This window comes from Myotis myotis, unplaced genomic scaffold (genome assembly GCF_014108235.1).
Source record: "Myotis myotis isolate mMyoMyo1 unplaced genomic scaffold, mMyoMyo1.p scaffold_m19_p_13, whole genome shotgun sequence".
Classification (NCBI taxonomy): Eukaryota; Metazoa; Chordata; class Mammalia; order Chiroptera; family Vespertilionidae; genus Myotis; species Myotis myotis.
In genome coordinates this window covers 366,677-391,933 of record NW_023416317.1, presented here as the reverse complement: position 1 = coordinate 391,933, position 25,257 = coordinate 366,677, and the positions used below count along the sequence as shown (strand labels likewise).

The window sequence follows — 25,257 nt, the reverse complement described above, 5'->3', positions numbered from 1 at the left end:
CTATCTCTCTCCCTTCCTCTCTGTAAAAAATCAATAAAATATATTAAAAAAAAAAAAAAAAGTTAAATTTGTCAATTAGCAGGATACCTATTATTGGAATTATGTATGTTTTACTTTCTTTGCTATATTATATTTTTATAATGACTACACATGGCTTTTATCATCAGAGGAAATAAAACTATTTTTCATTTAAGGGAAGAAAAGAAACTAAAAATACTAGTAAAATATGAGTTATTAACAAAACTTTACAGGTTTTTCTCATCCAAAGGCAGAGTTACAAAACTCTAAACTTACGAGAAAACACTATTTGAGAAAATGGTGATGGTTCTTAAATACGTCATTTTAAATTCGAACGGATGCTCTTAATGCTCTTATTTATGCAGCCATCACTTCTTTCACTTACGTGAGTCACAGAGAAAGGCTCATGTGGTTAATCTTACATGATCACTCAGCTTTTAACCACATGGTATAAATATCACAAACAGAACACCCATAAATGCAAAAGAACTCTGCAAGTAATACCAATTATATAAGTCTAGAGGCCCGGTGCACAGAATTTGTGCATGGGGCGGGGGTGTTCCTGCACCCTCTCCGATCTGGGACCCCCTCGGGGGATGTCCGACTGTGGGTTTAGGCCCCATCCCTGTGAACCCTGTGGGATGGGGCCTAAACCAGTAGTCAAGACATCCCTCTCACAATCCAGGACTGCTGGCTTCTAACTGCTCGCCTGCCTGCCTGCCTGCCTGCCTGCCTGATTGCCCCTAACTGCTTCTGCCTGCCAGCCCAATCGCCCCCAACTGCCCTCCACTGCTGGCCTGATCTCGCCAACTGCCCTCACCTCCAGGCCTGGTCACCCCCAACTGCCCACCCCTGCTGGCCTGGTCGCACCTGAATACCCTGCCCTGCAGGCCTGGTTGCCCCTAACTGCCCTCCCCTGCAGGCCATCTTGTGATGATGTGGGGGTGGCCATCTCATGGCAGCCATTATGTGATGATGTGGCGGTGGCCATCTTTTGACGACGTGGGGATGGCCATCTAGTGACAACATCACACGACACCACCTAGCCTTTTATTATATAGGATTTTTGTAGCACTATCTCATAAAACACATCTACCTGAATACCTCTAAGAGGGCAGCCTTTAATTCTTGGTATCTTGGTTCACATCATTTTCTAAAGTGCTGATATTTCCTCATTGTCATGAAGGAAAGCAAAGTCTTCTAAGTTAATCCATGTAAGAAAACATGTTATTCTTTAAAGACTGCCCATGTCTACTGGTGCATTCACTGGTAAAATGTGCGGCTCTAACAGCAATGATGCCATGATGGAACAGCAACGTGGCCCCAGCAGGCACCAGAGCCCCGCACGGTCCAGTCCCAGTCAGCTGTGATCCACAGCCCCTGGAGAAGGTGAGCTTCAGGATTCAACTCTTTGAAGAGTTCAGAAAAGTACTACGGTACACATACGTGCCATATTTTACTTAAACCCCCCAGGACGTCTGGATCAGCACCCCATATTCAAATTCATTACTGTTTCTACAGCAAAATTTTGAATCTGAACACTAAGTGGGGGGAAAAAAACTATTGAAAGACTGACATCCATTCAGATCAGGTTTTGCCACTAAGCTAAATTTAAAAAAACTTTTTGTTTCAGAACTTTCTGTGATCCCAGTATTACACATGTGGAGTTATAACCTTTACGAGCAGTGATGTTACTATCTATATCACCCCTTAGAGTTTGGCCGTATGTACAGCTTCTTCTCCCCCTACATTGAGGAAAATATGCATTCAAACTGTTTAGAACACCCATGTTCATTCCATTAAAATCTGAGGAACAGTTTAATGATTTTAGACAATCAAGCTAAATGCTCAGGAACAATAAACATTAAAGTCAATGTTCATTTTTGTGGGGAAATATGGGGAAGCAACCAGGAAGGGACACACAAGGGCTTCAACTATGCTGGTAATGTTTTACTTTTAAGTTGGGTGATGGGTACCTAGAGATTTGGTACATTAGTTAAGACATTCAGAAGGATATAAAGAATATTTCACAATAACCCTTTTCTTTTCTTTATTTTTTTCTTTTTTAAAAATATATTTTATTGATTTTTTTACAGAGAGGAAGGGAGAGAGATAGTTAGAAACATCGATGAGAGAGAAACATCGATCAGCTGCCTCCTGCACACCCCCTACTGGAGATGTGCCCGCAACCAAGGTACATGCCCTTGACCGGAATCGAACCTGGGACCTTTCAGTCCGCAGGCCAACGCTCTATCCACTAAGCCAAACCGGTTATGGCACCCTTTTCTTAAATCAACCAAAATTACTTATTTAGTGAACATTTTAATAGATGCGAGAACTTTGGACTTAACGGGGACTTGCTGCGGCTCACACTGGCATTCCTGCATCTTCGCAGCCTCCTAGCACATCCCTTCCAAAGGTCTTCCCTCAACAGCAGCAGCAACTAAGAAACCAGGTTCCCTGGCTTCAAATAACACTTTCAATCTGAACGTACGATCTGCACTTAGTTAGCCTGCATGGCTTCTATGTTCACTCACCAGTAGCTTTAGGCAGGCAAGCCCCAGACAGACTGACAACTAGCTCTCAGCCAAACAGCTGAGGTCTATCCATTCACTCTATTTTCTGCTGTAGTAAAAACTAATTCCATTCTTACTACCTCAAGATGATCAGGGAATGTAATTAGGGAAAGAATTCAGAGAGATCATAATTCAGCAGAAAAGTGTCATAGGTTTTTTAAGGAAAAAGTTCATCAACATTGTTTGCTCCTAAGTAAATCCCAATTTTGTTCCCTTAAGAAATCTTGAAAGCATTTTATATTTTTTCAAGGGCAGAGGTCTTTCCAGCATCTTATAATTGTTCTCAAAGAGTTTACACAATGTAGCATTTCCTTAAACTTTCTAGAAATAAATTACATGGCATTATACCTTGTAAAGAGGTGAACAAAGTTATCTCTGCTTTAGAAAGAGGAAATGAAACTTTCTTGTACTCAAGTAAGTGACCTCGCATCCCAAATTAAAACACAGATAGAAGTGGGACTACAGTGCAGGTCATTTACCTTTCCTTGGTAAACTCAAATATGTCTTACTATAATAAACCACATTCCAACAGGTTTAGCATTCTCTACTCAGACAGGAATGAAATAAAACAAACTATTCATTGATGTTTCTTTCATTTAAAAAAAGTTAAGATCCTCCCTGGCTGGTTTCGCTCAGTGGATAGAGTGTCGGCCTGCAGATTGAGGGGTCCTAAGTTCGATTCTGGTCAAGGGCATGTACCTTGGTTGTGGGCACATCCCCAGTAGGGGGTGTGCAGGAGGCAGCTGATCGATGTTTCTCATTGATGTTTCTAACTCTCTATCCTTCTCCCTTCCTCTTTGTAAAAAATCAATAAAATATATATATTTTTAAAAAAGTTAAGAATCTAAGTGAGTGGTTCATTAGCACTTTCATCACACAGCATTCTAGGAATACATTTTCTATAAAACCATTATTACAAAGTAATCCCCAAATCTCTCCTCCCCATTTCATTCATTTCAATATTCCTAGATACCCTAAAATGAAGCCAAATTTCCTACATTATTTGAGGAAGAGAAAGTGATGCCATTCCTGTTTAGCCTAATCTATAATAATAAAAGCATAATATGCTAATTAGACCGGACAGCCTAACAACCTTCCGGATGTCATTCCAGACATCTTTCTGGACTAAGATACAGTGGTGGGGGCCAAGGCAGAGGCGGTTACGGGCGATCAGGCAGGCAGACAAGCAGTTAAGGGTGATGAGGCAGGCAGGCAAGTGGTTACGGGCGATCAGGCAGGCAGAGGTGGTTAGGGGTGATCAGGAAGGCAGGCAGAGGTGGTTAGGGATGATCAGACAGGCAGGCAAGCAGTTAGGGGTGATCAGGCAGGTAGGCAGAGTGGTTGGGGAAATCAGGCAGGCAGGTGAGTGGTTAGGGGCGATCAGGCAGGCAGGCAGGCGAGTCGTTAGGGGTGATCAGGCAGGCAGGTGAGTGGTTAAGGTTGATCAAGCAGGCAGGCAGAGTGGTTGGGGCAATCAGGCGAGTGGTTAGGGGCAATCAGGCAGGCAGGCGAGTGGTTAGGAGCCAGCGGTCCCAGATTGCAAGAGGGTGCAGGCCAGACTGAGGGACCCTCCTCACTCCCCACCCCCCCCCCGCGCCCCGGGTGTATGAATTTCGTGCACCGGGCCTCTAGTTGACATATAATTGGGTTTTAACAAGAGATTACATTCAATCCCCATCAAGAGTAAAGAGACAAAAGTGCCTACTGTACACCAAAAACTAAACAATCTGATCCAACAAAAAAAACTCACTCTCACCAGGAACATCCTATATAATAAACCCTAATATGCAAATCGACCAAATCGCAGAACAACCAGTGGCTATGATGCACACTGACCACCAGGAGGCAGACGCTCAATGCAGGAGCTGCCCACCTGGTGGTCAGTGCACTCTCACAAGCCGGGCTCAGCCAGAAGCCGGGTTCATGGCTGGCGAGCACAGAGGCAGTGGCGGAAGCCTCTCTCGCCTCCTGCAGATGGGCGATAAGAAGCGAGGGGTCCCAGACTGCAAGAGCCCCAGACTGTGAGAAGGCACAGGCTGGGCTGAGGGATCACCCTTCCCCGCCGCAGTGCACGATTTTCATGCACCAGGCCTTTAGTTTATCTATAAAACAGAAGAGGTATCAGGCCATAAGCACATGACTTTCACATTAAACACAAAGCTTTCCAAAAGTATAAGGAGATGGGGTTCCACTTTGTGTTTTAAAACCTAATGTCTAGAACTGTGAACCAAGTGCAGAACAAAGAGTTGGAGAGCATCATCTACCTGGACGCACGGAGCATGGGCAGAGCAGCTGTGCAGTGGACAGGCAGGAGCACCTGTCGTGTGTGCGGACAGGAGCTGAGCTTTGTGCTCTAAACAGGTCACCTTCTATAACGTTCACAAACAAACTGCCAGGATGAGCAGAACTGAGACTATAATATCTACGTGGTAAAACGTAGATGCCCAGGTCTTCTGGGAAGACAGCATACCTGTAACCGCTGAAATACTCCTGATCGCAGGCCTCCAAATCCATAGTGGCTCTGCGGGTGCAGAGCACCTTCTGACACCTCTTCATAGGGGGACTGTTCAATTTCCCAATCAAAGTCTTCATCATCATCATCTTCTACTCCCTCCTCAGAAACCTCAGAAGCACCTAAATATGTTAAAAATTAACTTTTTAAAATACTGAATTTCCTAGGTACAACTCAGGGAAGAAAAAAATGGAGGAAAAATGACTGCCTGTGCTAAACCAAAACACAGTAAAAGAATATTCATATACTAGATAACCAAAAAAATTGATCTAACCCACAACCCACCCATGATAGGATGTATAAACAATCTATACTAATAAAAGGGTAATATGCTAATTAGGGTGGATGTCCATCCAGACAAAGCCACAGCAGCTGCGAGGCCTGGGGCTCAGGCAGCCATGAGCCCCGGAGGCTGCGAGGCCTGGGGCTCAGGCATCCGTGAGCCCGGTGGCTTCGAGGCCCGGGGCTCAGGCCTCGCAGCTGCTGAGGCCGGCAGTGGCAGCAGCAGCAGGGTGATAGGAACAGTGCTTCCCCTGATCAGCCTGGTTGCCTCCTGCAGAGGGAGGCCAGACTGCGGCTTAGGTGCGCTCCCCATTAGGAGCGGGCCTAAGCCGTCAGTAGAACACCCCCTGATAGCTCCCAGACTATGAGAGGGGGAGGCCGGGCTGAACGAGCCCCCTCCAGTGCACAAATTTTCTTGCACCGGACCTCTAGTAAATACAATAAAAGCAAACAGACCTCAGCCATTTTTGCGTAAATCTCACAAAAATGTTAAGTGACGGCAGCCAGTCAAAAATGAACACATACTGTGTGAAATTATATTTATATACAGTTCAAAAACAGGCAAAACTGAGGACAGTGGGTACCTTGGAGAGGAGGAGGAAGAAATATCTGGGAGGAGACCCAGGTAGGACTCCAGGGTACTGGAAATGTTCCATTTCTAGTCTTAGGTGGTATTAACTTCATGGAACTCACTGAACTGTACACTTTTAATTTTAGCTCAAGTGACCAATATTTTGCCAAAGACAGAGATGCTATTTCAATTTATTAAAAAATATGACTGACCTACTGGTTCAATGGAGTTCTTTATGTCTTTAAATTATATGTTGCCAAATGAGCTATTTACACATAACCTCCTTATTTTGTCACCTAAAGTATTTTCTCCAATCTCCTATTTGCTCTATCCCTTTTCCCCTGAAAACATACAACATTCCAAATATTCTGCTTTTCTTTCTTTCTTCCTTTTTTTTTTTTTTTTGTTTGTTCCAATTGCAATAAACATACCTATTTCCTCCACAAGTGGTTTTGCAGTCCTAGATTTTCTTGGTGCCAGAAGCGTAGTTAACATGTTCAGCCCCTCAAAATGCTGACCAGGAGTTTCTTTGGGCAACTGAATGGTAAAAATTCCTTAAACATAAATTTGTTTTATGGTTAACAAGATTAAAATATTCAAAGACTTCACAAATATATCTATGTAATATATGTGTTTACATATAATTCTATTTTATAGAGCTCCAAAATTATGGCCTTACATAAATTTAGTGACTAAAAATCAATGAGGAAAGTTCCAACAGGGTTTTTCAGAACCACTAATTCAGCTGTCACCACTACAAGAAATTAATTTGTTAAAGCTACAGAATGCTTTAGTCTTATTGCAATATCACCTTAACTATTGATAATATTAAAAGTCCAAGTCAAAAAGTCCAAAACTCAATAGCCTGAGAAGGTAATAGCAGCTACTTATAAAATTTATTTCTGGACTAGGGAGGCAAAAAATCAGGATACATTATCCTATAGAGCAGTGGTTCTCAACCTTCCTAATGCCGTGACCCTTTAATACAGTTCCTCATGTTGTGGTGACCCCCAATTTCATTGTTACAAATTGAACATAATTAAAGCATAGTGATTAATCACAAAACAATATGTAATTAAATATGTGTTTTCCGATGGTCTTAGGCGACCCCTGTGAAAGGGTCGTTCGACCCCCAAAGGGGTCGCGACCCACAGGTTGAGAACCGCTGCTATAGAAACTAGCAGCAATTTCAAAATTACACAAAAAGCAGTTAGGCTTAATAAAATCCTTTACTATCTCAAGAGCTACATTCCTAAAGTCAGTCTAAGGCAGATATAAATTATACCTATGTACTTCTTTTCTTTCCTTGACTGGGTTTATCAAACTTCATCTATCTAGGCTCAGCTATGAACTCATTACATTATTTACTACTCTTAGATTTTAAAACATTTTACTCTTTCAGTGTACTAAACCTCATCCAAATATATTAAATACAACTTAACCCAAAATATTTCCACATATAGCAACATTCCTAAAGTTCTGTGTCCTTTAAAAATGTAGTACAACTTACATGCAATTAAAAGCAGATTTAAACCTAGGAAGGCAGTTTCATTATACTTCGTTGTCACATTAATTACATTAAACTATTGGATAGAACTTTCTCACTTAACACTGTCATCCCATCTTTCCTCCCTCTCCATGGTCCATGAAGGCCAATAGATAAATGCTCACTGGGTAAATTACATAAGAGCACACAGTGTATTCTTATTCCTATCCAGTAACAAACTACAGGGGCTTATATAAAGAGAAAAAATAGTTTTATGGCTAGCTGAAGTGAACGACTTATCATTCACAAGAAGAAAATTCTGTCAGCCTTTATTTATTTTTATTATTAGTTAAGGTATTACAAATGTGTCCTCATCCCCCCCATTAACCCCCAACCTCCCCCCTCTGTCAGCCTTTAAATGCCACCTATGAACAGCTTCTTTCTCATCTACATATAATTAAATTTTAAGTTTGAAATTGTACAAGAAAGATTTGATTCACAGCTAAAATCATCTATGTTGTCTATTGTCTCACACAAGCAGAGTGTTAAGTTTATGGTGAAGAATACTGTGAAATACTTTCAAAGACTAAAAAAATTTTCATTTTTAAGAAATCCATAAATAATAGCACTGGACACTGAAAAACTTTAGTGATAGGGACAGACTGCACTTGCAATACACCTAAAAGGTTCTCACAGTATCTATACTAATAAAAGAGTAATATGCTAATTAGACTGGGATACCTTCCAACGTCTTTCTAGACAAAGCCATAATGGCAGGGCTGAGTCAGAGGCGGTTAAGGGTGATCAGGCCGACGGGGGAGGGCAGTTGGGGGCGAGCAGGGCGGCAGGGGGGCACAGTTGGGGGTGAGCAGGGCGGCAGGGGGGGCAGTTAGGGGCGATCAGACCGGCGGGGGGGGGGCAGTTGAAGGCGATCAGGCCAGCCGGGTGCTGGCAGTTAGGGGGGATCTGGCCAGAAAGGGGGGAAGCTGGGGGTGATCAGGCCAGCAGTCAGAGTGGTTAGGGATGATCAGGCAGACAGGCAAGTGGTTAGGAGCCAGCGGTCCCGGATTGCAAGAGGGATGTCCAACTGCCGGTTTAGGCCCGATCCCCGAGGGGTCCCAGATTGGAGAGGGTGAAGGCCGGGCTGAGGGCAACCCCCCCGCAGCACGAATTTCGTGCACCAGGCCACTAGTCTATGATAATAAAAGCATAATATGCAAATCGACCGAATGGCCAAACAGAGGAACCACCATGCAGACGACCTTTCAGATGACCTTCCCAACGAAGCCAGGGCTGCGAGGGCCTACTCTTGCACGAATTTCATGCATCAGGCCTCTAGTCTTGAAGATTTTTACATAGTTACTTTAACATGAAGAATCCAAAAAACAAAACTAACAAAATTTCCAAAGTAAATACCTTTATCTGCATCATAGGACCCTTTTTCACTTCCATTTTCTACAATTCTCCCAGGAAGAGTTAATCTGCAAATTTAATATAACATCTCATGAAGTCCTTAAATTACAAAGTATAAATGACCAGTATACGTTGAAAACTACCAACCATTTAAAAAGGAAATCCCTCAACATTTCTTTAACATTTTACAAGGTAAATAACGGACTTCTTTCCTAGCTAAGATAAAAAAAAACAAATTAGAGATGACTCCTCTCTGTCTGAATACCCACTACTCATCAATAAAATAGATACTTATGCCGAAACCGGTTTGGCTCAGTGGATAGAGCGTCGGCCTGCAGACTAAAGGGTCCCAGGTTCGATTCCGGTCAAGGGCATGTACCTGGGTTGCGGGCACATCCCCAGTGGGGGATGTGCAGGAGGCAGCTGATCGATGTTTCTCTCTCATCGATGTTTCTGACTATCTCTCTCCCTTCCTCTCTGTGAAAAATCAATAAAATATATTTAAAAAAAATAAAAAATAAATAAAATAAAATAGATACTTAGAGAGGAAAGCCACAATAAATATAGTTATAACCATTGTTACAGTACTTCTACCTCCCTAATGAATGAGTTATTTATATACCTGGTGCCTCACACAGCATGGGTCCAATAAAAGTAGACTAATTGGCTACCAAAAAAGAGGGGTAAGAGGAAACAATAAAGAAACAACAAAACCAATTATTTGTATTGGGCAAATTACTACTTAAAAAAAACAACACACAAAAATGTTTTTCTCAAATCTTATAATCAACATATGGGGATTTTCTCTTCTTTCATACTAAAGGAAATGAACTGATTCCTGTTTCCAGTTTTACTCTAGTTCAGTCAGTCTTCCATTGAGGCCCTAAAATAATTTTTCTAAAGTACAAGTCTGGACTACAGGGAATTCAAACATGATGGCCAGCAGGACAGCAGGGAAGGAGAGAGTGTGACAGAGTAAAGGAGTAAGGGGGTGTGTGTGGACATGTGTGGTATGTGTGTGGGTGAGAGAGGGACAGATAGCTATCTCAGGAATCCCGGGGACAGGCAGATTGGGCTCTCCTAGACGGGCTACCGACACACACACTCCCAGGCCAGCACAGCTTTGGCACCAAACCCACGCCATCTTGTAGAGGGGAGCAACAGAGGCCAAGAGTGCAGCCATGTCAACATCCACAGCAACCTCAGATACCACCCCTGGACCTGTGCAGGGAGCCACTTGCCAGACGTAACCTGTGTGGAACCACCACCACCAAGTGCCCAGGCAGTGAGCAGCCAAGGTACCATACCAGGGGTGGGCAAACTTTTTGACTCGAGGGCCACAATGGGTTCTTAAACTGGACTGGAGGGCCGGAACAAAAGCATGGATGGAGTATTTGTGTGAACTAATATAAATTCAAAGTAAACATCATTACATAAAAGGGTACGGTCTTTTTTTTTTTTTTTTTTTTAGTTTTATTCATTTCAAACGGGCCGAATCCAGCCCGTGGGCCGTAGTTTTTGCCCACGGCTGTACCATACCATGGGTCCCAGACATTTGCAGTGAGTGCATAGCAGAGAGACCTCCTGAGGGGCGCCTCCTCGCCAGAGCCCAAACCCATGTTTCAGGTCCCCACGCTCTAAGTGCAAGCCAGGGGTATCCCACACCCTGCTCCATCCCTGGCCCCAGTATAGAGCTGTCTCCCTGGCACACATCCTACCCCCGGCCCAGGTCAGAGCTGCTGGTGCAAACTGGTGTGCCCAGCCACAGGTCACAGGACCACACTGCAACTGTGCTGACAAAGAGACCTAGGGCACCATCCTGCCTTGGTGCTGGGGCCACAGAGTGAATTGCATGCCAGAGGGCTCTGGGCCCTCTCACAGAGTCCCACACCAGAGGAACTGTGCACTCGCGCCCGCCAACCTCGAGAATCTGAAGAGGACAACTGAGGTACAAGACTGTGGGAGAAGGAGATACAACTCAGAGCAGAGACAATAAAGGTGTGAAACTCAAGACAGACCCAGCCCCCAGGCTAGCTAGTCCCACTAGGGGAAGCATGTCAAACTTGTGGCTCATGGGCCACATGTGGCCCACAATGAATATTTTTGTGGCCCAGCCAATATAACGGTATGTAAGAAACATTTTAATAAAAATTCCATATCTTAATTCTTACAATGTCCTGTTATACCTAATTATTAATAATGAACTACAACATTTGCTAATGACTAATTACTATAATCATGTTGCATTCATTTCCCTTACAGGCAGGCACACCATTTCTCTCCACTAATATTAGCAGTGAATATTTTAGCAGCTGACCGCCATGTAATTAGTCTTGGACTGACTTGTTTGGTGTACGCAACAGGAAATATTTTGCTTTCGGAGAACAAGAAAAATAGGTTTATTTACATTACTCTTATTAATTTGTGCAGTTATTTGGTGTCTGCTAAGTTAATGTTCAAGAAAAAAATATTAATTTTTATTAAAATGTTCTATTATTTCATGTTAACGATGACTCATTTATTTCAGCTCTTTGTATTCAGCATGTCTCTATCAAAATAAACCTATGTTTCTATGAAAATTGAAGCTTTTGTGTTTTTTGCGGCCCAAACAAACTTAAACCTTATTTGGTCCATGTTAGCCTTTGAGTTTGACGTGCTTGTGCTAGGGATTTCAACCCCTCAGACCCTAAACAGGGAGCCCACGACCAAAAAGAGACAGCAAAAATGGGGAGACAAAGAAAAAAACCCCAAAAGACAGGATAGTAAGAATCGTCAGAAAAGAAATTAAATGAAATGGAGGTAAACAATATGTCAGAGAAAGAATTTAGCGTAATGGCCATAAAGTTTCTAAACTGGCTGGATGAGAAAATCAACAACATATGGAAGAATCAAGTCAAAATGAAGATATCTATACTAAGATAAGAGTAATATGCAAATTGATCAGGATACCCTCATGCAACAACCGAACAGCAGGCTGCGTGGGGCGACCAGGCCAGCAGGAGGGGAAGGGAGGGGCGACCAAGCTGGCAGGATGGGGCAATTAGGGGTGACCAGGCCAGCAGGGGAGGGGCAGTTAGGGGTGATCAGGCTGGCAGGGGGGCAGTTAGAGGCGACCAGGTTGGAAGGCGGGGCAGTTACAGGTGATCAGGCTGACAGGCAGAGGCAGTTAGGGGTGATCAGGTTAGCGGAGGGGGGCAGTTAAGGGCAATCAGGCAGGCAGGCAGAGACCGTTAGGGGTGATCAGGCAGACAGGCAGGTGAGCGGTTAGGAGCCAGCACTCCCGGATTGTGAGAGGGATGTCTGACTGCCGGTTTAGGCCCGATGCTGGGGATTGAGCCTAAACTGGCAGTCAGACATCCCCCCAGGGGTCCCAGATTGGAGAGGGTGCAGGCTGGGCTGAGGGGACCCCCTACCTCGTGCACGAATTTCATGCACTGGGCCTCTAGTAGCTACAGTAAAGAACACAATGGAAGGTTTCAACAGTAGACTAGAAGAAACTGTGGACCAAATCAGCAAGTTAGAAGACAGGGTAAGAAATAACATGCAATCTGAACACCAACTGGAAAAAGAAATTCTAAAGCAAGATGATAGCTTAAGGGAGCTTTGGGACAACATGAAAAGAAGCAACATTCATAAAATAGGGTTTCCAGAAGGACAAGAAGAGGAGCAAGGATTATAAAGACTATTTGAAGAAATAATGACAGAAAACTTCCCTGATTTGGGGAAGAAAAGTCACACAAGCACAAGAGTCCCAAACAAGATGAACCCAAAAAAGACCCAAAACACTATGCATCGTAATTACAATGGCAACCATTAGCGACAAAGAGAGAATCTTAAGGGGTGCAAGGAAAAGACAGAAAGTTACCTACAAGGGATCTTCCATTAGATTATCAAATGATTTCACAACAGAAACACATCAGGACAGAAAGGAACACACACACACACATATAAGGAAACATGATCCATATATATGCTGTCTACAAGAGACCCACCTCAGAAGAAGGGAGTCATGCAGATTGAAAGTGAAGGGATAGAAAATAATTTTCAGGCAACGGAAATGAAAAAAAATAAAACTAGTGTGGCAATACTTATATCTAACTAAATAGACATCGAAGTGAAGGCCATAACAAGAGATAAGGAAGGCCACATCATAATACTAAAAAGATCAATACAACAAGAAGATACAAGTCTGGTAAACATATATGCACCCAATACAGGAGCATCCAAATACATAAAAAACCTTCTGAAGATATCAAGGGTGAGATCAACAGCAATGCAATTCATAGTAGGGGACTTTAATACCCCATTGACATCACTGGATAAATCTTCTAGACAAAAAAATAAACAAAGAAACAGCAATCCTAAACAACTCACTAGATCAGATGGAACTAATTGACATCTTCAGAACATTTCACTCCAAAACTACAGAATATACATTCTTCTCAAGTGCACAGAGGACAGTTTCAAAGATATACTACATTTTGGAACATAGGCAGAGTTTCTTCAAATTCAAGAAGACTGAAATCATATCAAGCATCTTCTCAGAACACAATGGCATAAAATTAGAAATCAACTACAGTAAAAATAATATTTTTAAAAATGAAACACTTGGAGGCTAAAAAGCATGCTATTAAACAATGATGGGGTTACCAATGAGATCAAATAAGAAATAAAAAGCATCCTGGAAACAAATGACAATGAAAACACGACAATCCAAAATCTATGAGATACAGTGAAAGCAGTCTTGAGAGAGAAGTTCATAGCGCTACAGGCCTATTTCAAAAAACAGGGAAAAATGGTAATAAATTACCTAACTCTACAACTTAAATAATTAGAAAGAGAGCCAAACGAACAGCCTAGAATGAGCAGAAGGAAGGAAATAATAAAGATCAAACCAGAAATAAATGACATAAAGACCAAAAAAAACAATAAAAAGAATCAATGAAATCAAGAGCTTGTTCTTTGAAAGGATAAACAAGATTGATGAACATCTAGCCAGGCTCACCAAGAAGCAAAGAGAAAGGATCCAAATAAACAAAATCAGAAATGAAGGAGGTGAAGTAACTATCGACCCTACAGAAATACAAAGGATTGTAAAAAAAGATACTATGAACAACTCTATTCCAACAAACTGGACAACCTAGATGAAATGGACATATTCCTAGAAAAATACAATCTTCCAAAACTCTACCAATGAAATTGAAGCACTAATCAAAACACTTCCAGTAAACAAAAGCCCTGGTCCAGACAGCTTCACAGGGGAATTTTACCAAACATTCAAAGAAGAACTAACACCGATCCTCCTCAGGTTATTCCAAACATTTCAAAAAGAAGGAATATTTATTTTCAAGCTCGTTCTATGAAGCCAGAATTATTCTAATCCCAAAACAAGATAAAGACACTACAAAGAAAGAGAATTACAGACTAATGTCCCTGATGAACATAGATGCTAAAACCCTCAACAAAATTCTAGCAAATCGGATCCAGCATTACATTAGAAAGATCATACACTAGGACCAAGTGGGATTTATTCCAGGGATGAAAGGCTGGTACAATATCTGCAAATCAATAAATGTGATACAACACATACACAAACAGAGAGACAAAAATCACATAAGCATATCAATTGATGCAGGAAAAGCATTTGACAAAATCCATCACCCTTTCTTGATAAAAACTCTCAGCAGCCCTAAACAGTTTGGCTCAGGGGATAGAGCGTTGGCCTGCTGTCCAAAAGGTCCCAGGTTCCATTCTGGTCAAGAGCACATATCTTGGTTGCAGGCTCCTCCCTGGCATGGGCCCTGGTCAGGGCTTGTGCAGGAAGCAACCAACCGATTTATTTTTCTCACATCAATGTTTCTCTCTGTCTTTCCCTCCCTCTTCAATTCTAAAAAGATCAATGGAAAAATATCCTCAGGTGAGGATTAAGAACAAACAAAACAAACGAAAAACTCAGCAAAGTGGGAACAAGGGGGATCTTACCTCAACATAATAAAAGCCTTATATGACAAACCTACTCAATGGGAAAAAACTAAAACCATTTCCCTTAAGAACAGGAACGAGACAGGGATGTCTTCTTTCGCCACTTCTGTTTGACATAGTACCGGAAGTGCTAGCCATGGTGATCAGACAAGAAGAAATAAAAGGCATCCGAACTAGATTGGAAAAGAAGTAAAACTGTCATATTTGCTGATGACATGATATTGCACATAGAAAACCCTAAAGACTCCATCAAAAAACTAACTGATTTAATAAGTGAATTTGAAAATGTAGCAGGATACGAAATTAACACCCAAGAAATCGATGGCATTTTTATACACCAATGATGCCTTGTCAGAAAGAAAAACTAAAAAACAAACAAACAAACAAAAAATCCCATTTACCACCACAACAAAAAATTTAAGCTACCTAGGAATAATTTTAATTAAGGAGGTAAAAGACCTGTACTCGGAAAACTACAAGATGTTGAAAGAAGAGATAGAGGAAGATATAAACAAGTGGAAGAATATACCATGGTCATGGATTGGTAGAATCAACATCATCAAAATGTCCATACTACACAAAGCAATCTATAGATTCAATTCAATCCCCATTAAGATACCAACGGCATATTTCACAGACCTAGAACAAACTCTCCAAAAATATATATGGAATTAAAAAGATCCCAAATAGCCACAGCAATCTGGAAAAAAAAGAACAAAGTTGGAGGGTGTGCCAAGCCACCTCAGCCAAGGGTTCCGCAAGCCTGAGTGAGGGTGATGAAGGATGGAGAAATGACAAAGAGAATAAGCTGGGTCTAGGATCTTCCTGTGCCTGGCTGAGGCCACAGAGAGAGATCCAGAGGCAAGCTGAGCTTTTATTTTATAGCAGGGGGAAACAAGGTAGTGGTCACCATAGTTATAATGCTCTTGTGAGTTTCACTTGTTTTGGCAGCACTTGCTGCATCTCCCAAAGCACATTAGCTACCCAAATAAGATCTAGGAAGCATCATAAGGTCAAGCCTAATTATGCTAAGGGGACTATGCCCTCTAAGCCGGGACTTGTTTGTGGCTTTGCCAAGAGGTCAGTCCCTTAACCCTATAGCCACACCCTACAGGAGGGATCACAATACCAAACAACAAGTTATACTACAAAGCCACTGTTCTCAAAACAGCATGGTACTGGCACAAGAACAGACATATAGACCAATGGAACAGAACAATGAACCCAGAAATCAACCCAAACCAGTATGTTCAATTGATATTTGACAAAGGAGACAAAAGCATACAATGGAGTCAAGACAGCCTCTTCAATAAACAGTGTTGGGAAAATTGGACAGGTACTTGCAAAAAAATGCAACTTGACCACGAACTTACACCATACACAAAAATAAATTCAAAATGGATAAAAGACTTAAACGTAAGACAGGAAACCATAAAAATCTTAGAAGAACACATAGGCAGTAAATATCAGATATAGCTCATAGCAAAATGTTTACAGACACATTTCCTAGGACAGGGGTGGGCAACCCCTGGCACACGTGCCAAACATGGCACGCCAGTAACTTTTGCTGGCACGCGAAACCCTCTCTTATAATCTTCCATTTACAATTTTTTTCTTAATATTGACTTTTTTATTTTTCAGATAAATTCAGTGTAGGTGCATCTTAAATAAATATTTTTACATAACAAGTTATCTTAAAGACCATAGACATGGATGGACGAGAGAGGGGAAGAGCAATTTCTATCCCTCTGCCTTAACTCTCCCTGCCTTCCTAGATCCGATCAGTGTTTTGGTTTCATCCACATACGCTTGTGAATCTTTGTTCTCAGTGATGAATTCTGTTAAGTCTTGTAATAGGAGTAGCCTGACGAATGAAAGTAGTATCTCGTGCATATCTCTGAAGGTCACGAAATACAAACCTGATGTAAAATCTCTGTCATCAGTGATGCAGCAGCAAAGTCCCACTGACAATGTCAAACGGAGTCATGAAGTTTTCTGTCGGACTATCAGTGTACATGTATACATTAAAAAATAAATGTATTTTTCATCATCATATACTGTGTTTTTGTTGCTCGAATGAATTTTATTATTTCTTCAAGGTTCTTCACATACATACACCTTAAGAGATATCAAGTAGGAGTAACACATTCTCAAAAAATTAGGGATGGCATGCAGAAGAATTTTGAGCCAGAGATTTTGCTGGTTTTGGCACGCACTCACAAGTAGGTTGCCCACCCCTGTCCTAGGACAATGAAAACTAAGGAGAAAATAAACAAATGGGGCTACCTCAAAGTAAAAAGCTTCTGCACAGCAAAAGAAACCATCAACAAAACAGCAAGAAAACCTACTGCATGGGAGAACATATTTACCAATGTGACATCTGATAAGGTTTTAATCTCCAAAATTTATAGGGAACTCATATACAACTTAACAAAAGGAAGATAAACAATCCAATCAAAAAATGGGCAAAGGACCTAAATAGACACTTTTCGAAAGTGGACATTCAGAAGGTCAAAAGACATATGAAAACATGCTCAAAGTCACTAATCATCCAAGCAATGAAAATGAGGTACCATTTGGTACCAAATGAGGTACTAAACGACAGTGAGGTACCATCTCTTGTCAGAATGGCTATCATCAACAAATCAACAAACAAGTGTTGGCGAGGATGTGAAGAAAAAGGAACCCTCCTTCACTGCTGGTGGGAATGCAGACTGGTGCAGCCACTGTGAAAAATAGTATGTTGTTTCCTCAAAAAATTAAAAATAGATCTCCCATTTGACCCAGTAATCCCACTCCTAGGAATATATCCCAAAAAATCAGAAACACCAATCAGAAAAAACATATGTATCCCTATGTTCATAGCAGCACAATTACAATAGCTACGATTTGGAAACAGCCTAAGTGCCCATCAGTGAATTAAAGAACTGTGGTATACCTACACAATGGAATACTATGCTTCTATATAAACAAAAAAACTTTTACCATTTGCAACAGCATGGAGGAACCTGGAGAGCATTATAATAAGCAAAATAAGCCAGTCGGAGAAAGGTAAGTATCTCAGGATCTCACTCATTTGTGGACTATAATGAACAACATAAACTGATGAACAAAAACAGATCCAGAGACACAGAATCATGGAACAGACTGTCAAACCTCAGAGGGAAAGGTGGGTGGGGTGGGGATGAGATCAACCAAAGAACTTGTGTGCATATAAGCATAACCAATGGACAGAGACAATGGGGGGTGGGGGGTGAAGGACCAGGCTGGGAGAGGACAATGGAGGGAAAAGGGGACATATGTAATACTTTCAACAATAAAGAATTAAAAATAATAATAATAAAATAAAATAGATTTGATTGTCACTTTTTTATTTGAAAAAGTTTCCATGACTGCCCCAACACTGACTAGATTAAACTCATCATGAAGCATATCAAGCCAACACCGTTCCATTCCAAAATTAAAATCTGAGCCTCCTTTCCTCTCATACCTGCCTCTCCCTTGCTTCCTTTTCTAACAATAAAAATAATAGTAATAATAATAAAACTTGGTAGACCCCAAAGGGCCCAGGGCTTCCCAACTTCATTACCATTGATCCCGATGTTTCCTGGAGCTACAATGCATTTTCCAAGCCAATATCCCTCCTAAACCCAATATAAGGAGTCAGTTTATAAATTAGTTATAATTGTTACAAATACTAACTTTACTATCAGAATCTGAATTGCATCCCAGCTCTGCCATTTACCAACTCTCTAACTTGATTCATACAAGTTAACTAACTTCAAGGCTCATATTCCTTATCTGTAAAAAACGTAAAATAACAGAATCTATCCCAGGGTTACTAAAAGAAAGAAATGGTAATGCAAAGAGCATTTAAAAGATGTTAACTTTTACCCTAGACTCCATAGAAGTATAAGTTCTTACTGTTGTGCCCAGAATTCAAAGTTCCCAAGACCCCCCCCAGGGAGCCAGTCAGTCCGATGCAAAAGCAAAGAGTCATTCATTTCAAACCTAGGTTTGGCTCCCCTGCCACACTCACCGATGCAACGGTAAGCTCCAGTGGCCGAGAGAGAAAGACGCCTGATGGGACAGGGGGTTTTAAAGGGGGGTGGAGTGAGGGCAGGAGAGGGGACTGTGGGCCCCGCCGATTGGCCAGGCGCGAGTTGGTCATAGTGATGGCGTGCACTTCCCTTGATTATTATTGGTTAGTCCAGAGAAATCCTGGGTGTGGCTAGCAGCGGCTTCTTCCCGTGAGGAAGCACATGGTACCGTCCCAAAATGGAGGACCCAAGGCAAGATGGAGGGCGCACATGGCTCTGTCCCAAGATGGAGGACCCAAGGCAAGATGGAGGGCGCAGTCCTTGCCCGGCTCCTACTGCTGCCGCTCGAACCCGCCACAAGGCAGGACGGCCCCCCCCCCCCCCCCCCCCCCCCCCCCCCCCGCACAGCACCCGCAGCCGGCCTGCGGGCAGACTGGGACTCCAGCGCGTCTGGGCGGCACAGGCCCAGCAAACGGGGTGCGGCCGGTGGAGTGGCCCAGCTCTGGAGGAGCGGCATCCGCTCGGAGCAGGCCCGGCCATGGGGCCGGTGCACTGCAGCATGGCGGCATCCCCGAGCTAGGGCACGCGCCCCACTCCGCTGCCGCCGCTGCTGCACTGGGCCCGGTCGGGGGGCAGCGGGCGGGTGGCAGCCCATGCCGGGCTCCCGCCGTGGGCTGGGGAGCCAATGCCCCCCCCCATGGGGCCCAGCGGCAGGCCCACGCAGGCCCCGGCCCCCCCGACCGGGCCCCAAGGGCCGCATGGACCCCCGGCCCCAGTGCGGGCAAGCGGGGAGCCGACCACGGGGGAAGGGAGGGAAGAGCCAGGCGGTGAGGCCTTCCGCTCCCATGACCTCCCCCGCGGTCGGTCGCCGCCCGGCCCCACCCCTCGGCCCGCCGCCGGCCACCACGCAGCCGGTCCGGACACTCGGACCCGCTCCGGGGAGGCCGGCGGCCGCGGAGGGATCCCAGAGCCCAGCGGCCAGACTCCTCCTCCCGCACCGCCCGGAGAGGCGGGCGGCGCGCCTTTCACTTACTACATAATAGTGAAATCCTATTTGTTCACAGATCTGCCTCCCCTGCTGGACTCTCAATTCCGCAAGGAGAGGGGTGAGGTTTTAGTCGCCTTTGATAGACTGCAGCCAATTGTATGTTCAAAGACGGCCCATTTCACATCCCTCCTCCCAGCAGTGGGGTCTATAGTAAGCGCCCTCCCTTTTAAAGTGAGTGGCTTCTGGAACTGTTTTAACCATCACAATAAAGCAGAAGTGACACTGACTTCTGGGATTAAGTGATAAAAGATTAGAATACTTTCAAAAGCTTCAGCTACCCTGTTAGCGCTCCAACTCCCTGAAGGAATCACAACTGGGCCCTGCAGAGACCCCACAGGCCCCTGCGGCTCCTCACCCGCCCACCGCGCCAGGTGCTCAGGCTGTTCCAGGCCCAGCCACCTGGCACCGCGACTGACCTGGCCAGAGCAGCGGGCCACGCTCCTGACACAGAAGCCAGGACAGGGAGTTAAATGGCTGTGTGTTAGACCACTGAGTTTCTTGGTTATGCAGCAACAGATAACAGAACAAACCCTTAGTAAACAATACCGACTGATGATTGAACACATGGATACATACCAGGCACGATAATAAGGACTATGTATGCATTATCTCAATCCTCATATCAACTCTTTAAGATCACTAACATTAGTCCCATTTTACAAATTAGGAAACTGAGATGAATAACTTGCCCAAAGTCACAGGACTCAGACCTGCCCACCTGCCCGCCTCTGCCCCCAGGGATGCATCCCCTGCGGAAGAGGAAGTGCTCTCTAAGCTGTTCCACACATCGCCTCTTCTTGTCTTCATCAAAACTCCCCGCGTAAGCAGAGTGATCTTTACTTTGAAATTTTTACTTTATTGCCTTTATTTTACAGCCCCATCTCATTTAAGAGCTTTTCTCTGAGCCTCGCCCCTCGTTGTACCAGGGGTATATAATAGAACCTATTTTGCCGGACTTTCCTAAAATCAAAGGAGGTCATTCACAGAAAGCACCGACTGGGGTGAAACTTCAGTCAGTGCTGACACCATCACCATCTCCTGTCCTGCCTGCGTCCAACATCCGCTCACAGAAACAGGGCGCCCTTTCCTCCGCCAGGTCTTCCCTACAGAGCACTTCCTACGACTTGCAGCTGAGTTTACTTACTTTCCTGTCCCGCTACAACCACATCCCCAGCCTGAAAACCACGCCTGGTAGACACCATGGAATGGCAAATCCATCACAGAAATGGGTGAGTGAATGGGGAAGGGAGGACATCCCAGGAGGTGGGTTCAGCCCCGGGGAGGCGCGACCGGCCGGGGAGGAGGCGCGTGGTGGGGGTCGGGCTGGAGCTGCCGGCTCCGCGGCGGGGGGACGGGGGGCCGACAGAGAGGCGGCGGGGACGCTCGGGTAGGAGGTCCGCGGGCAGGACGCGTTGAGAGAGGGACACGGCCCGCCGGTCGGGCGAGGACCCACGCAGCGCGGGGTGCAGGAGCGGAAGCCGGCAGGGCGCGGTCTGGTCACGCAGCCACCTTCACGGGCGAGGAAGCCCTTTAACGTGGCGCTGAGTGCGACGGAGGCGGGCGGGCGGGCGAGGGCAAGCGGGCTCCCGCCGCGTCCAGCGCCCAGCAGGCCCGGGTCCCGGGCGCCGAGCAGCGGCGGGCACCGCGGGCCCCACCCCCACCCCGGGGAGCGGCGAGACCCGCCAGGACGCGTGGCCCACTCGCCTGAGGAAGTACGGCTTGGCGTAGAACTTGAAGTCGACGCCCTGGAAGTAGACGTCGAACTCGGAGACCCGAGCGTGGGGCACGCGGATGGCGACGGTCAGGAAGTCGGGGTCCTGGCTGAGGTCGAACGCCGGCGTGAGCATCGCTGCCGCCCCACTCAGACCCTCAAGAAATCTTCGCTCGTCCGCACCGTTCAGTTACCCCAGCGCTTCCGGATCACGGCGGAAGTGCTCCTACGCGGGAGAGGAAGTCCCGCCCCACCGCTATCTCCATGGAGACGAGACGCTATTGGTGAAGAGAAGAGAGAGCTGCGAGCAGGACTTTGTGCACACTTGGAAAAACCAGGGCATGTGTCTACCTCAGAGGCACCCAACCCTTCGAGGTGCTAATGTTATGCCCAGATTTCAAGACCCCCCAAAGATCCACCAGAGAGCACCAAATCCGATGCAAAAGCATAGAATCTTTTATTCAAGCCCGGGACTTGGTCCCCGCCCACCCCACCCCCCCCCCCCCCCCCCCCCGCCCCCGCCTCCATTACTGGATGCAAGAGAGAGCCCCCAGTCCCAAGGGAACAAAGAATTTATAGGGCTTGAGGGGGGGGGGGGGCACACTCTGATCACTGATTTGGCAGATTCTGGTTGGTTGAGTGAGGGCCAGGGGCTAGTGACACAAGGGCAGGGTGCAGCTAGGGTCTGGTTACACAAAGACAGGGGGGTGGCTAGCATACTCTTGGCCTTGGGCTAGTTTCCCCCGCTTTCCCATTGGCTGAGATAAGGGCAGGCTGAGTAACTGATACATTCTGCAGCTTTTTCTTGGAAGAGGGGATAAGGACACAGCTATCAGTCCTGTTCTGTCCTTTCATTCCCCCCTTGTCTTGGAACTTCCGGCTCAATCATGAGACGGACTGAACTATCAACTTATCTACTTTTATACACTTCTTGACAAATTGGACTAGTCTGTTAATAATGCAAGGGCCGTAAGTCAACAACAGCAGGAGGATTACAAGGGGTCCGCCGAGGTCCGCTGTCTTCTTGAGGGTGATCTGCTGCGGGTGTGTCTAGTCAGAGGTCACCTTCCAGTCAGGCTCCCTGCTGTCCTGGGCACAGAAGGAGCTGGGCTTGTGACCTGGCAGAGACAAACTATAACAAATGGTCCGGTGGAAGGGAAAGAAAACATTTCAGTTTTAATAACCTCCATCGAAATAGAGTTTTTCTTCTTAAAAATTCCTCTATGGCCATCAAAAAGCCAAATCAAGATTAATTTATCTACTGTATTCAATTTGGCCTGATGTTTGCATAAACACAACAAGAATGGTAACTGACTACCTTTGCTGGAATCTCATGATTGAATCTTAATGTGCCCCGTAGGGCCAGGAAGCCAAGCCATCCAGCTGCCATCAGGCCTGCCTGCAGTATCTGCTGCGTTAGGTGAATCCCTCACCTGTAGCAACTCCACCTGAGCCCACACTCTAGGCTTTAAGGCCCGTCTCAGTAGCCCTCCTACTCGTTGCGGCCCAGAGTGAGTGGGGGTTCCGCAGGGATGCAGAGGCATCCTTACTGCTCCCCTTCTACTCTTACCAACCGCCAGTGATGGTAGGGCTTGGGCCTGACGCTCCAGCGCCAGCCATCTTCAGGGCTCCCAAGCAGGATACCAGGCTTTTCCTGTGGCGCTTTTATTGGCTTCAAGTCTTCAGAGCTCAGACAGGTTTCTTTAAAACGTGGTACTCCAAAGTTTCTGGTCAATAAAACCACTATTGAAAACCGGTCTTATTGATTTCATGCAAAGAAATGTATTGCCATTACTTAATAAGCATTGCCAGATTTCAGAGGAATTATATAAGGGGAAAAACATACTGATCTGCTCTAAGATCTTCTGATTTTTCTTGCCAGTCCCTTTTCATGGACTTTTCAGAGTTATAACAAAACAGTAATTGTTGGATTGCTTTTATCAGTCCCCCCCTAAGTACTTTGGCATAACTATTTACCCTCTGTTTAGGGAGGCAGAATGTAAATTATTTACTCTCTCTGGCTTACTGGCCTGTACTATTTGATTAATTTTTTTAACATTTTTCTTTTTTTTTATTACATACATAATCTTTTTAAATTTTATACTTTCAAATTAGCTTTTAAACTTTCTTTCTATGTCCTTTAAAAATGCATAACTATGCCTTAGACCTTCTATTTCAAACAGGCCTTTTCTAGTTTTCTTTTACAGTTGAGGTATGTACCACCCCTGACATGGGCATGGTCACGCAGGCCTGCAAGATAGTATACAGGCTGCCAACTGTTAACTGTCTCTTAATAGAGACCAAAACCTGATGGGTATTTTTCTTTACCTAGTTGGGCACCTGCCCTCTTGGCAGCTAGATACCCTTTACTTTTGGGGTTCACCCCATATAGCCCCCTTCCAGGACAGTTAACATATGGCCATAACAATGGCCTTCAGTATGGGAAACTGAACACTTGCCAGTTACTCCCAAAGACTATCAAGGACTGTAGACCAACACAGGTCTACAGCAACTGCTGACAGCTACATTCAAACCTGCAAGAGAATCAAAGGTTAATATAACATATTAATACAATAAAATATAATATTGGCATCATGGCTTCTTCAGGCAGCCAAATCCTCCGCTACTAAACATGAGATATGGCAGGGCTATACAAACATTTTAGGGAGGTGACTAAAGTCCACTCTTTGACCTTTCTATATAAGGTAAAACTGTCCTTGTCTTTCTGAAGCCATGTCTATGAAGATGCAGGCATCATCTGAGTCTATTATACAATTTTCTGTAGGTATAGTCCTTTTCAAGTTGGGGTGAGTCCTGGGGTCGTGAACTTCTTTACCCACACCGAGTCCCCAGGCTGGAAAGGATGTACAGAGTCCAATGTGGCACTGGCAGGGCATCTCGAACAAGCTTATGGGTGGCTTGTGATTTCTGTAAGAGATCATGTCCAAGTAAGGGGTACAGGCATTCTGGCGTGACTAGAAACGAATGAGTTACCGTGTTCTTTCTGAGGTCCACAGTCCTCTTTGATGTCCAAGAAAAAAGGCAGTTTGTCCGGTGGCTCTTAGAACTGGTGTCTTCCTAGATGTTACTGGTCCCATTGGCTCTGTCAAGACTGAATAGGCTGCTCCAGAATCACCAGGAAACTAACCGGGGGTTTTATTTATCTTACAAATATTTATACCTAAGTAGATATATAAATATCAAATAAACATCCACTTTTACATCTTTTCAGTGAACAAGTACTTTTACAGTCTTTGGAATTTTGGCAGATAACAGGAACATTGCCCAAGCCCCCTGATGGGGGCCTGACAAGAACAGATGTGGGGGCCTTTGGCTGGGGGGTATAAAGTCTCCATTCTTCCTCTCTTGGCACTGCTAAGGACAGGATTATTGGAGAGGTCTTTTCACCTAGGCAAGGCTATGCTGAGCCATCTGGGGCAAAAGTGGTTTAAAGTTCACAGTCTGGCCCCCGATCCTCATTTTGACCATCGGCTCATGGGGGCCCAGTTGGAAAAAAAGCCCAGTCTGTCCTAGTCAGAGTCAGCTGTTGCCAGTCCGAGGAGGTCTCCCTCAGGCGGCTCTGGCCAATAGTGCCTGGGTGGTTTGGATGGCCTTGCC

The 25,257-nt window shown here is 44.7% G+C and overlaps 1 protein-coding gene across 1 annotated transcript in view; it reads right to left on the bottom strand.

The window, feature by feature from the left end:
• The window catches only part of SHQ1 (SHQ1, H/ACA ribonucleoprotein assembly factor), a 122,671-nt gene extending 100,829 nt beyond the window's left edge, over positions 1-21,842 (bottom strand). Inside the window, exons 1-4 of the mRNA XM_036331551.1 lie at positions 21,633-21,842; positions 8,862-8,926; positions 6,391-6,513; positions 5,065-5,228 (exon numbers count right to left, since the gene is read on the bottom strand). Of these exons, the coding sequence (XP_036187444.1) occupies positions 5,065-5,228; positions 6,391-6,513; positions 8,862-8,926; positions 21,633-21,775 (495 nt within the window). The 5' untranslated portion in view covers positions 21,776-21,842. The remainder of the gene's footprint in view (positions 1-5,064; positions 5,229-6,390; positions 6,514-8,861; positions 8,927-21,632) is intronic.
• Positions 21,843-25,257: the final 3,415 nt, after the last annotated feature.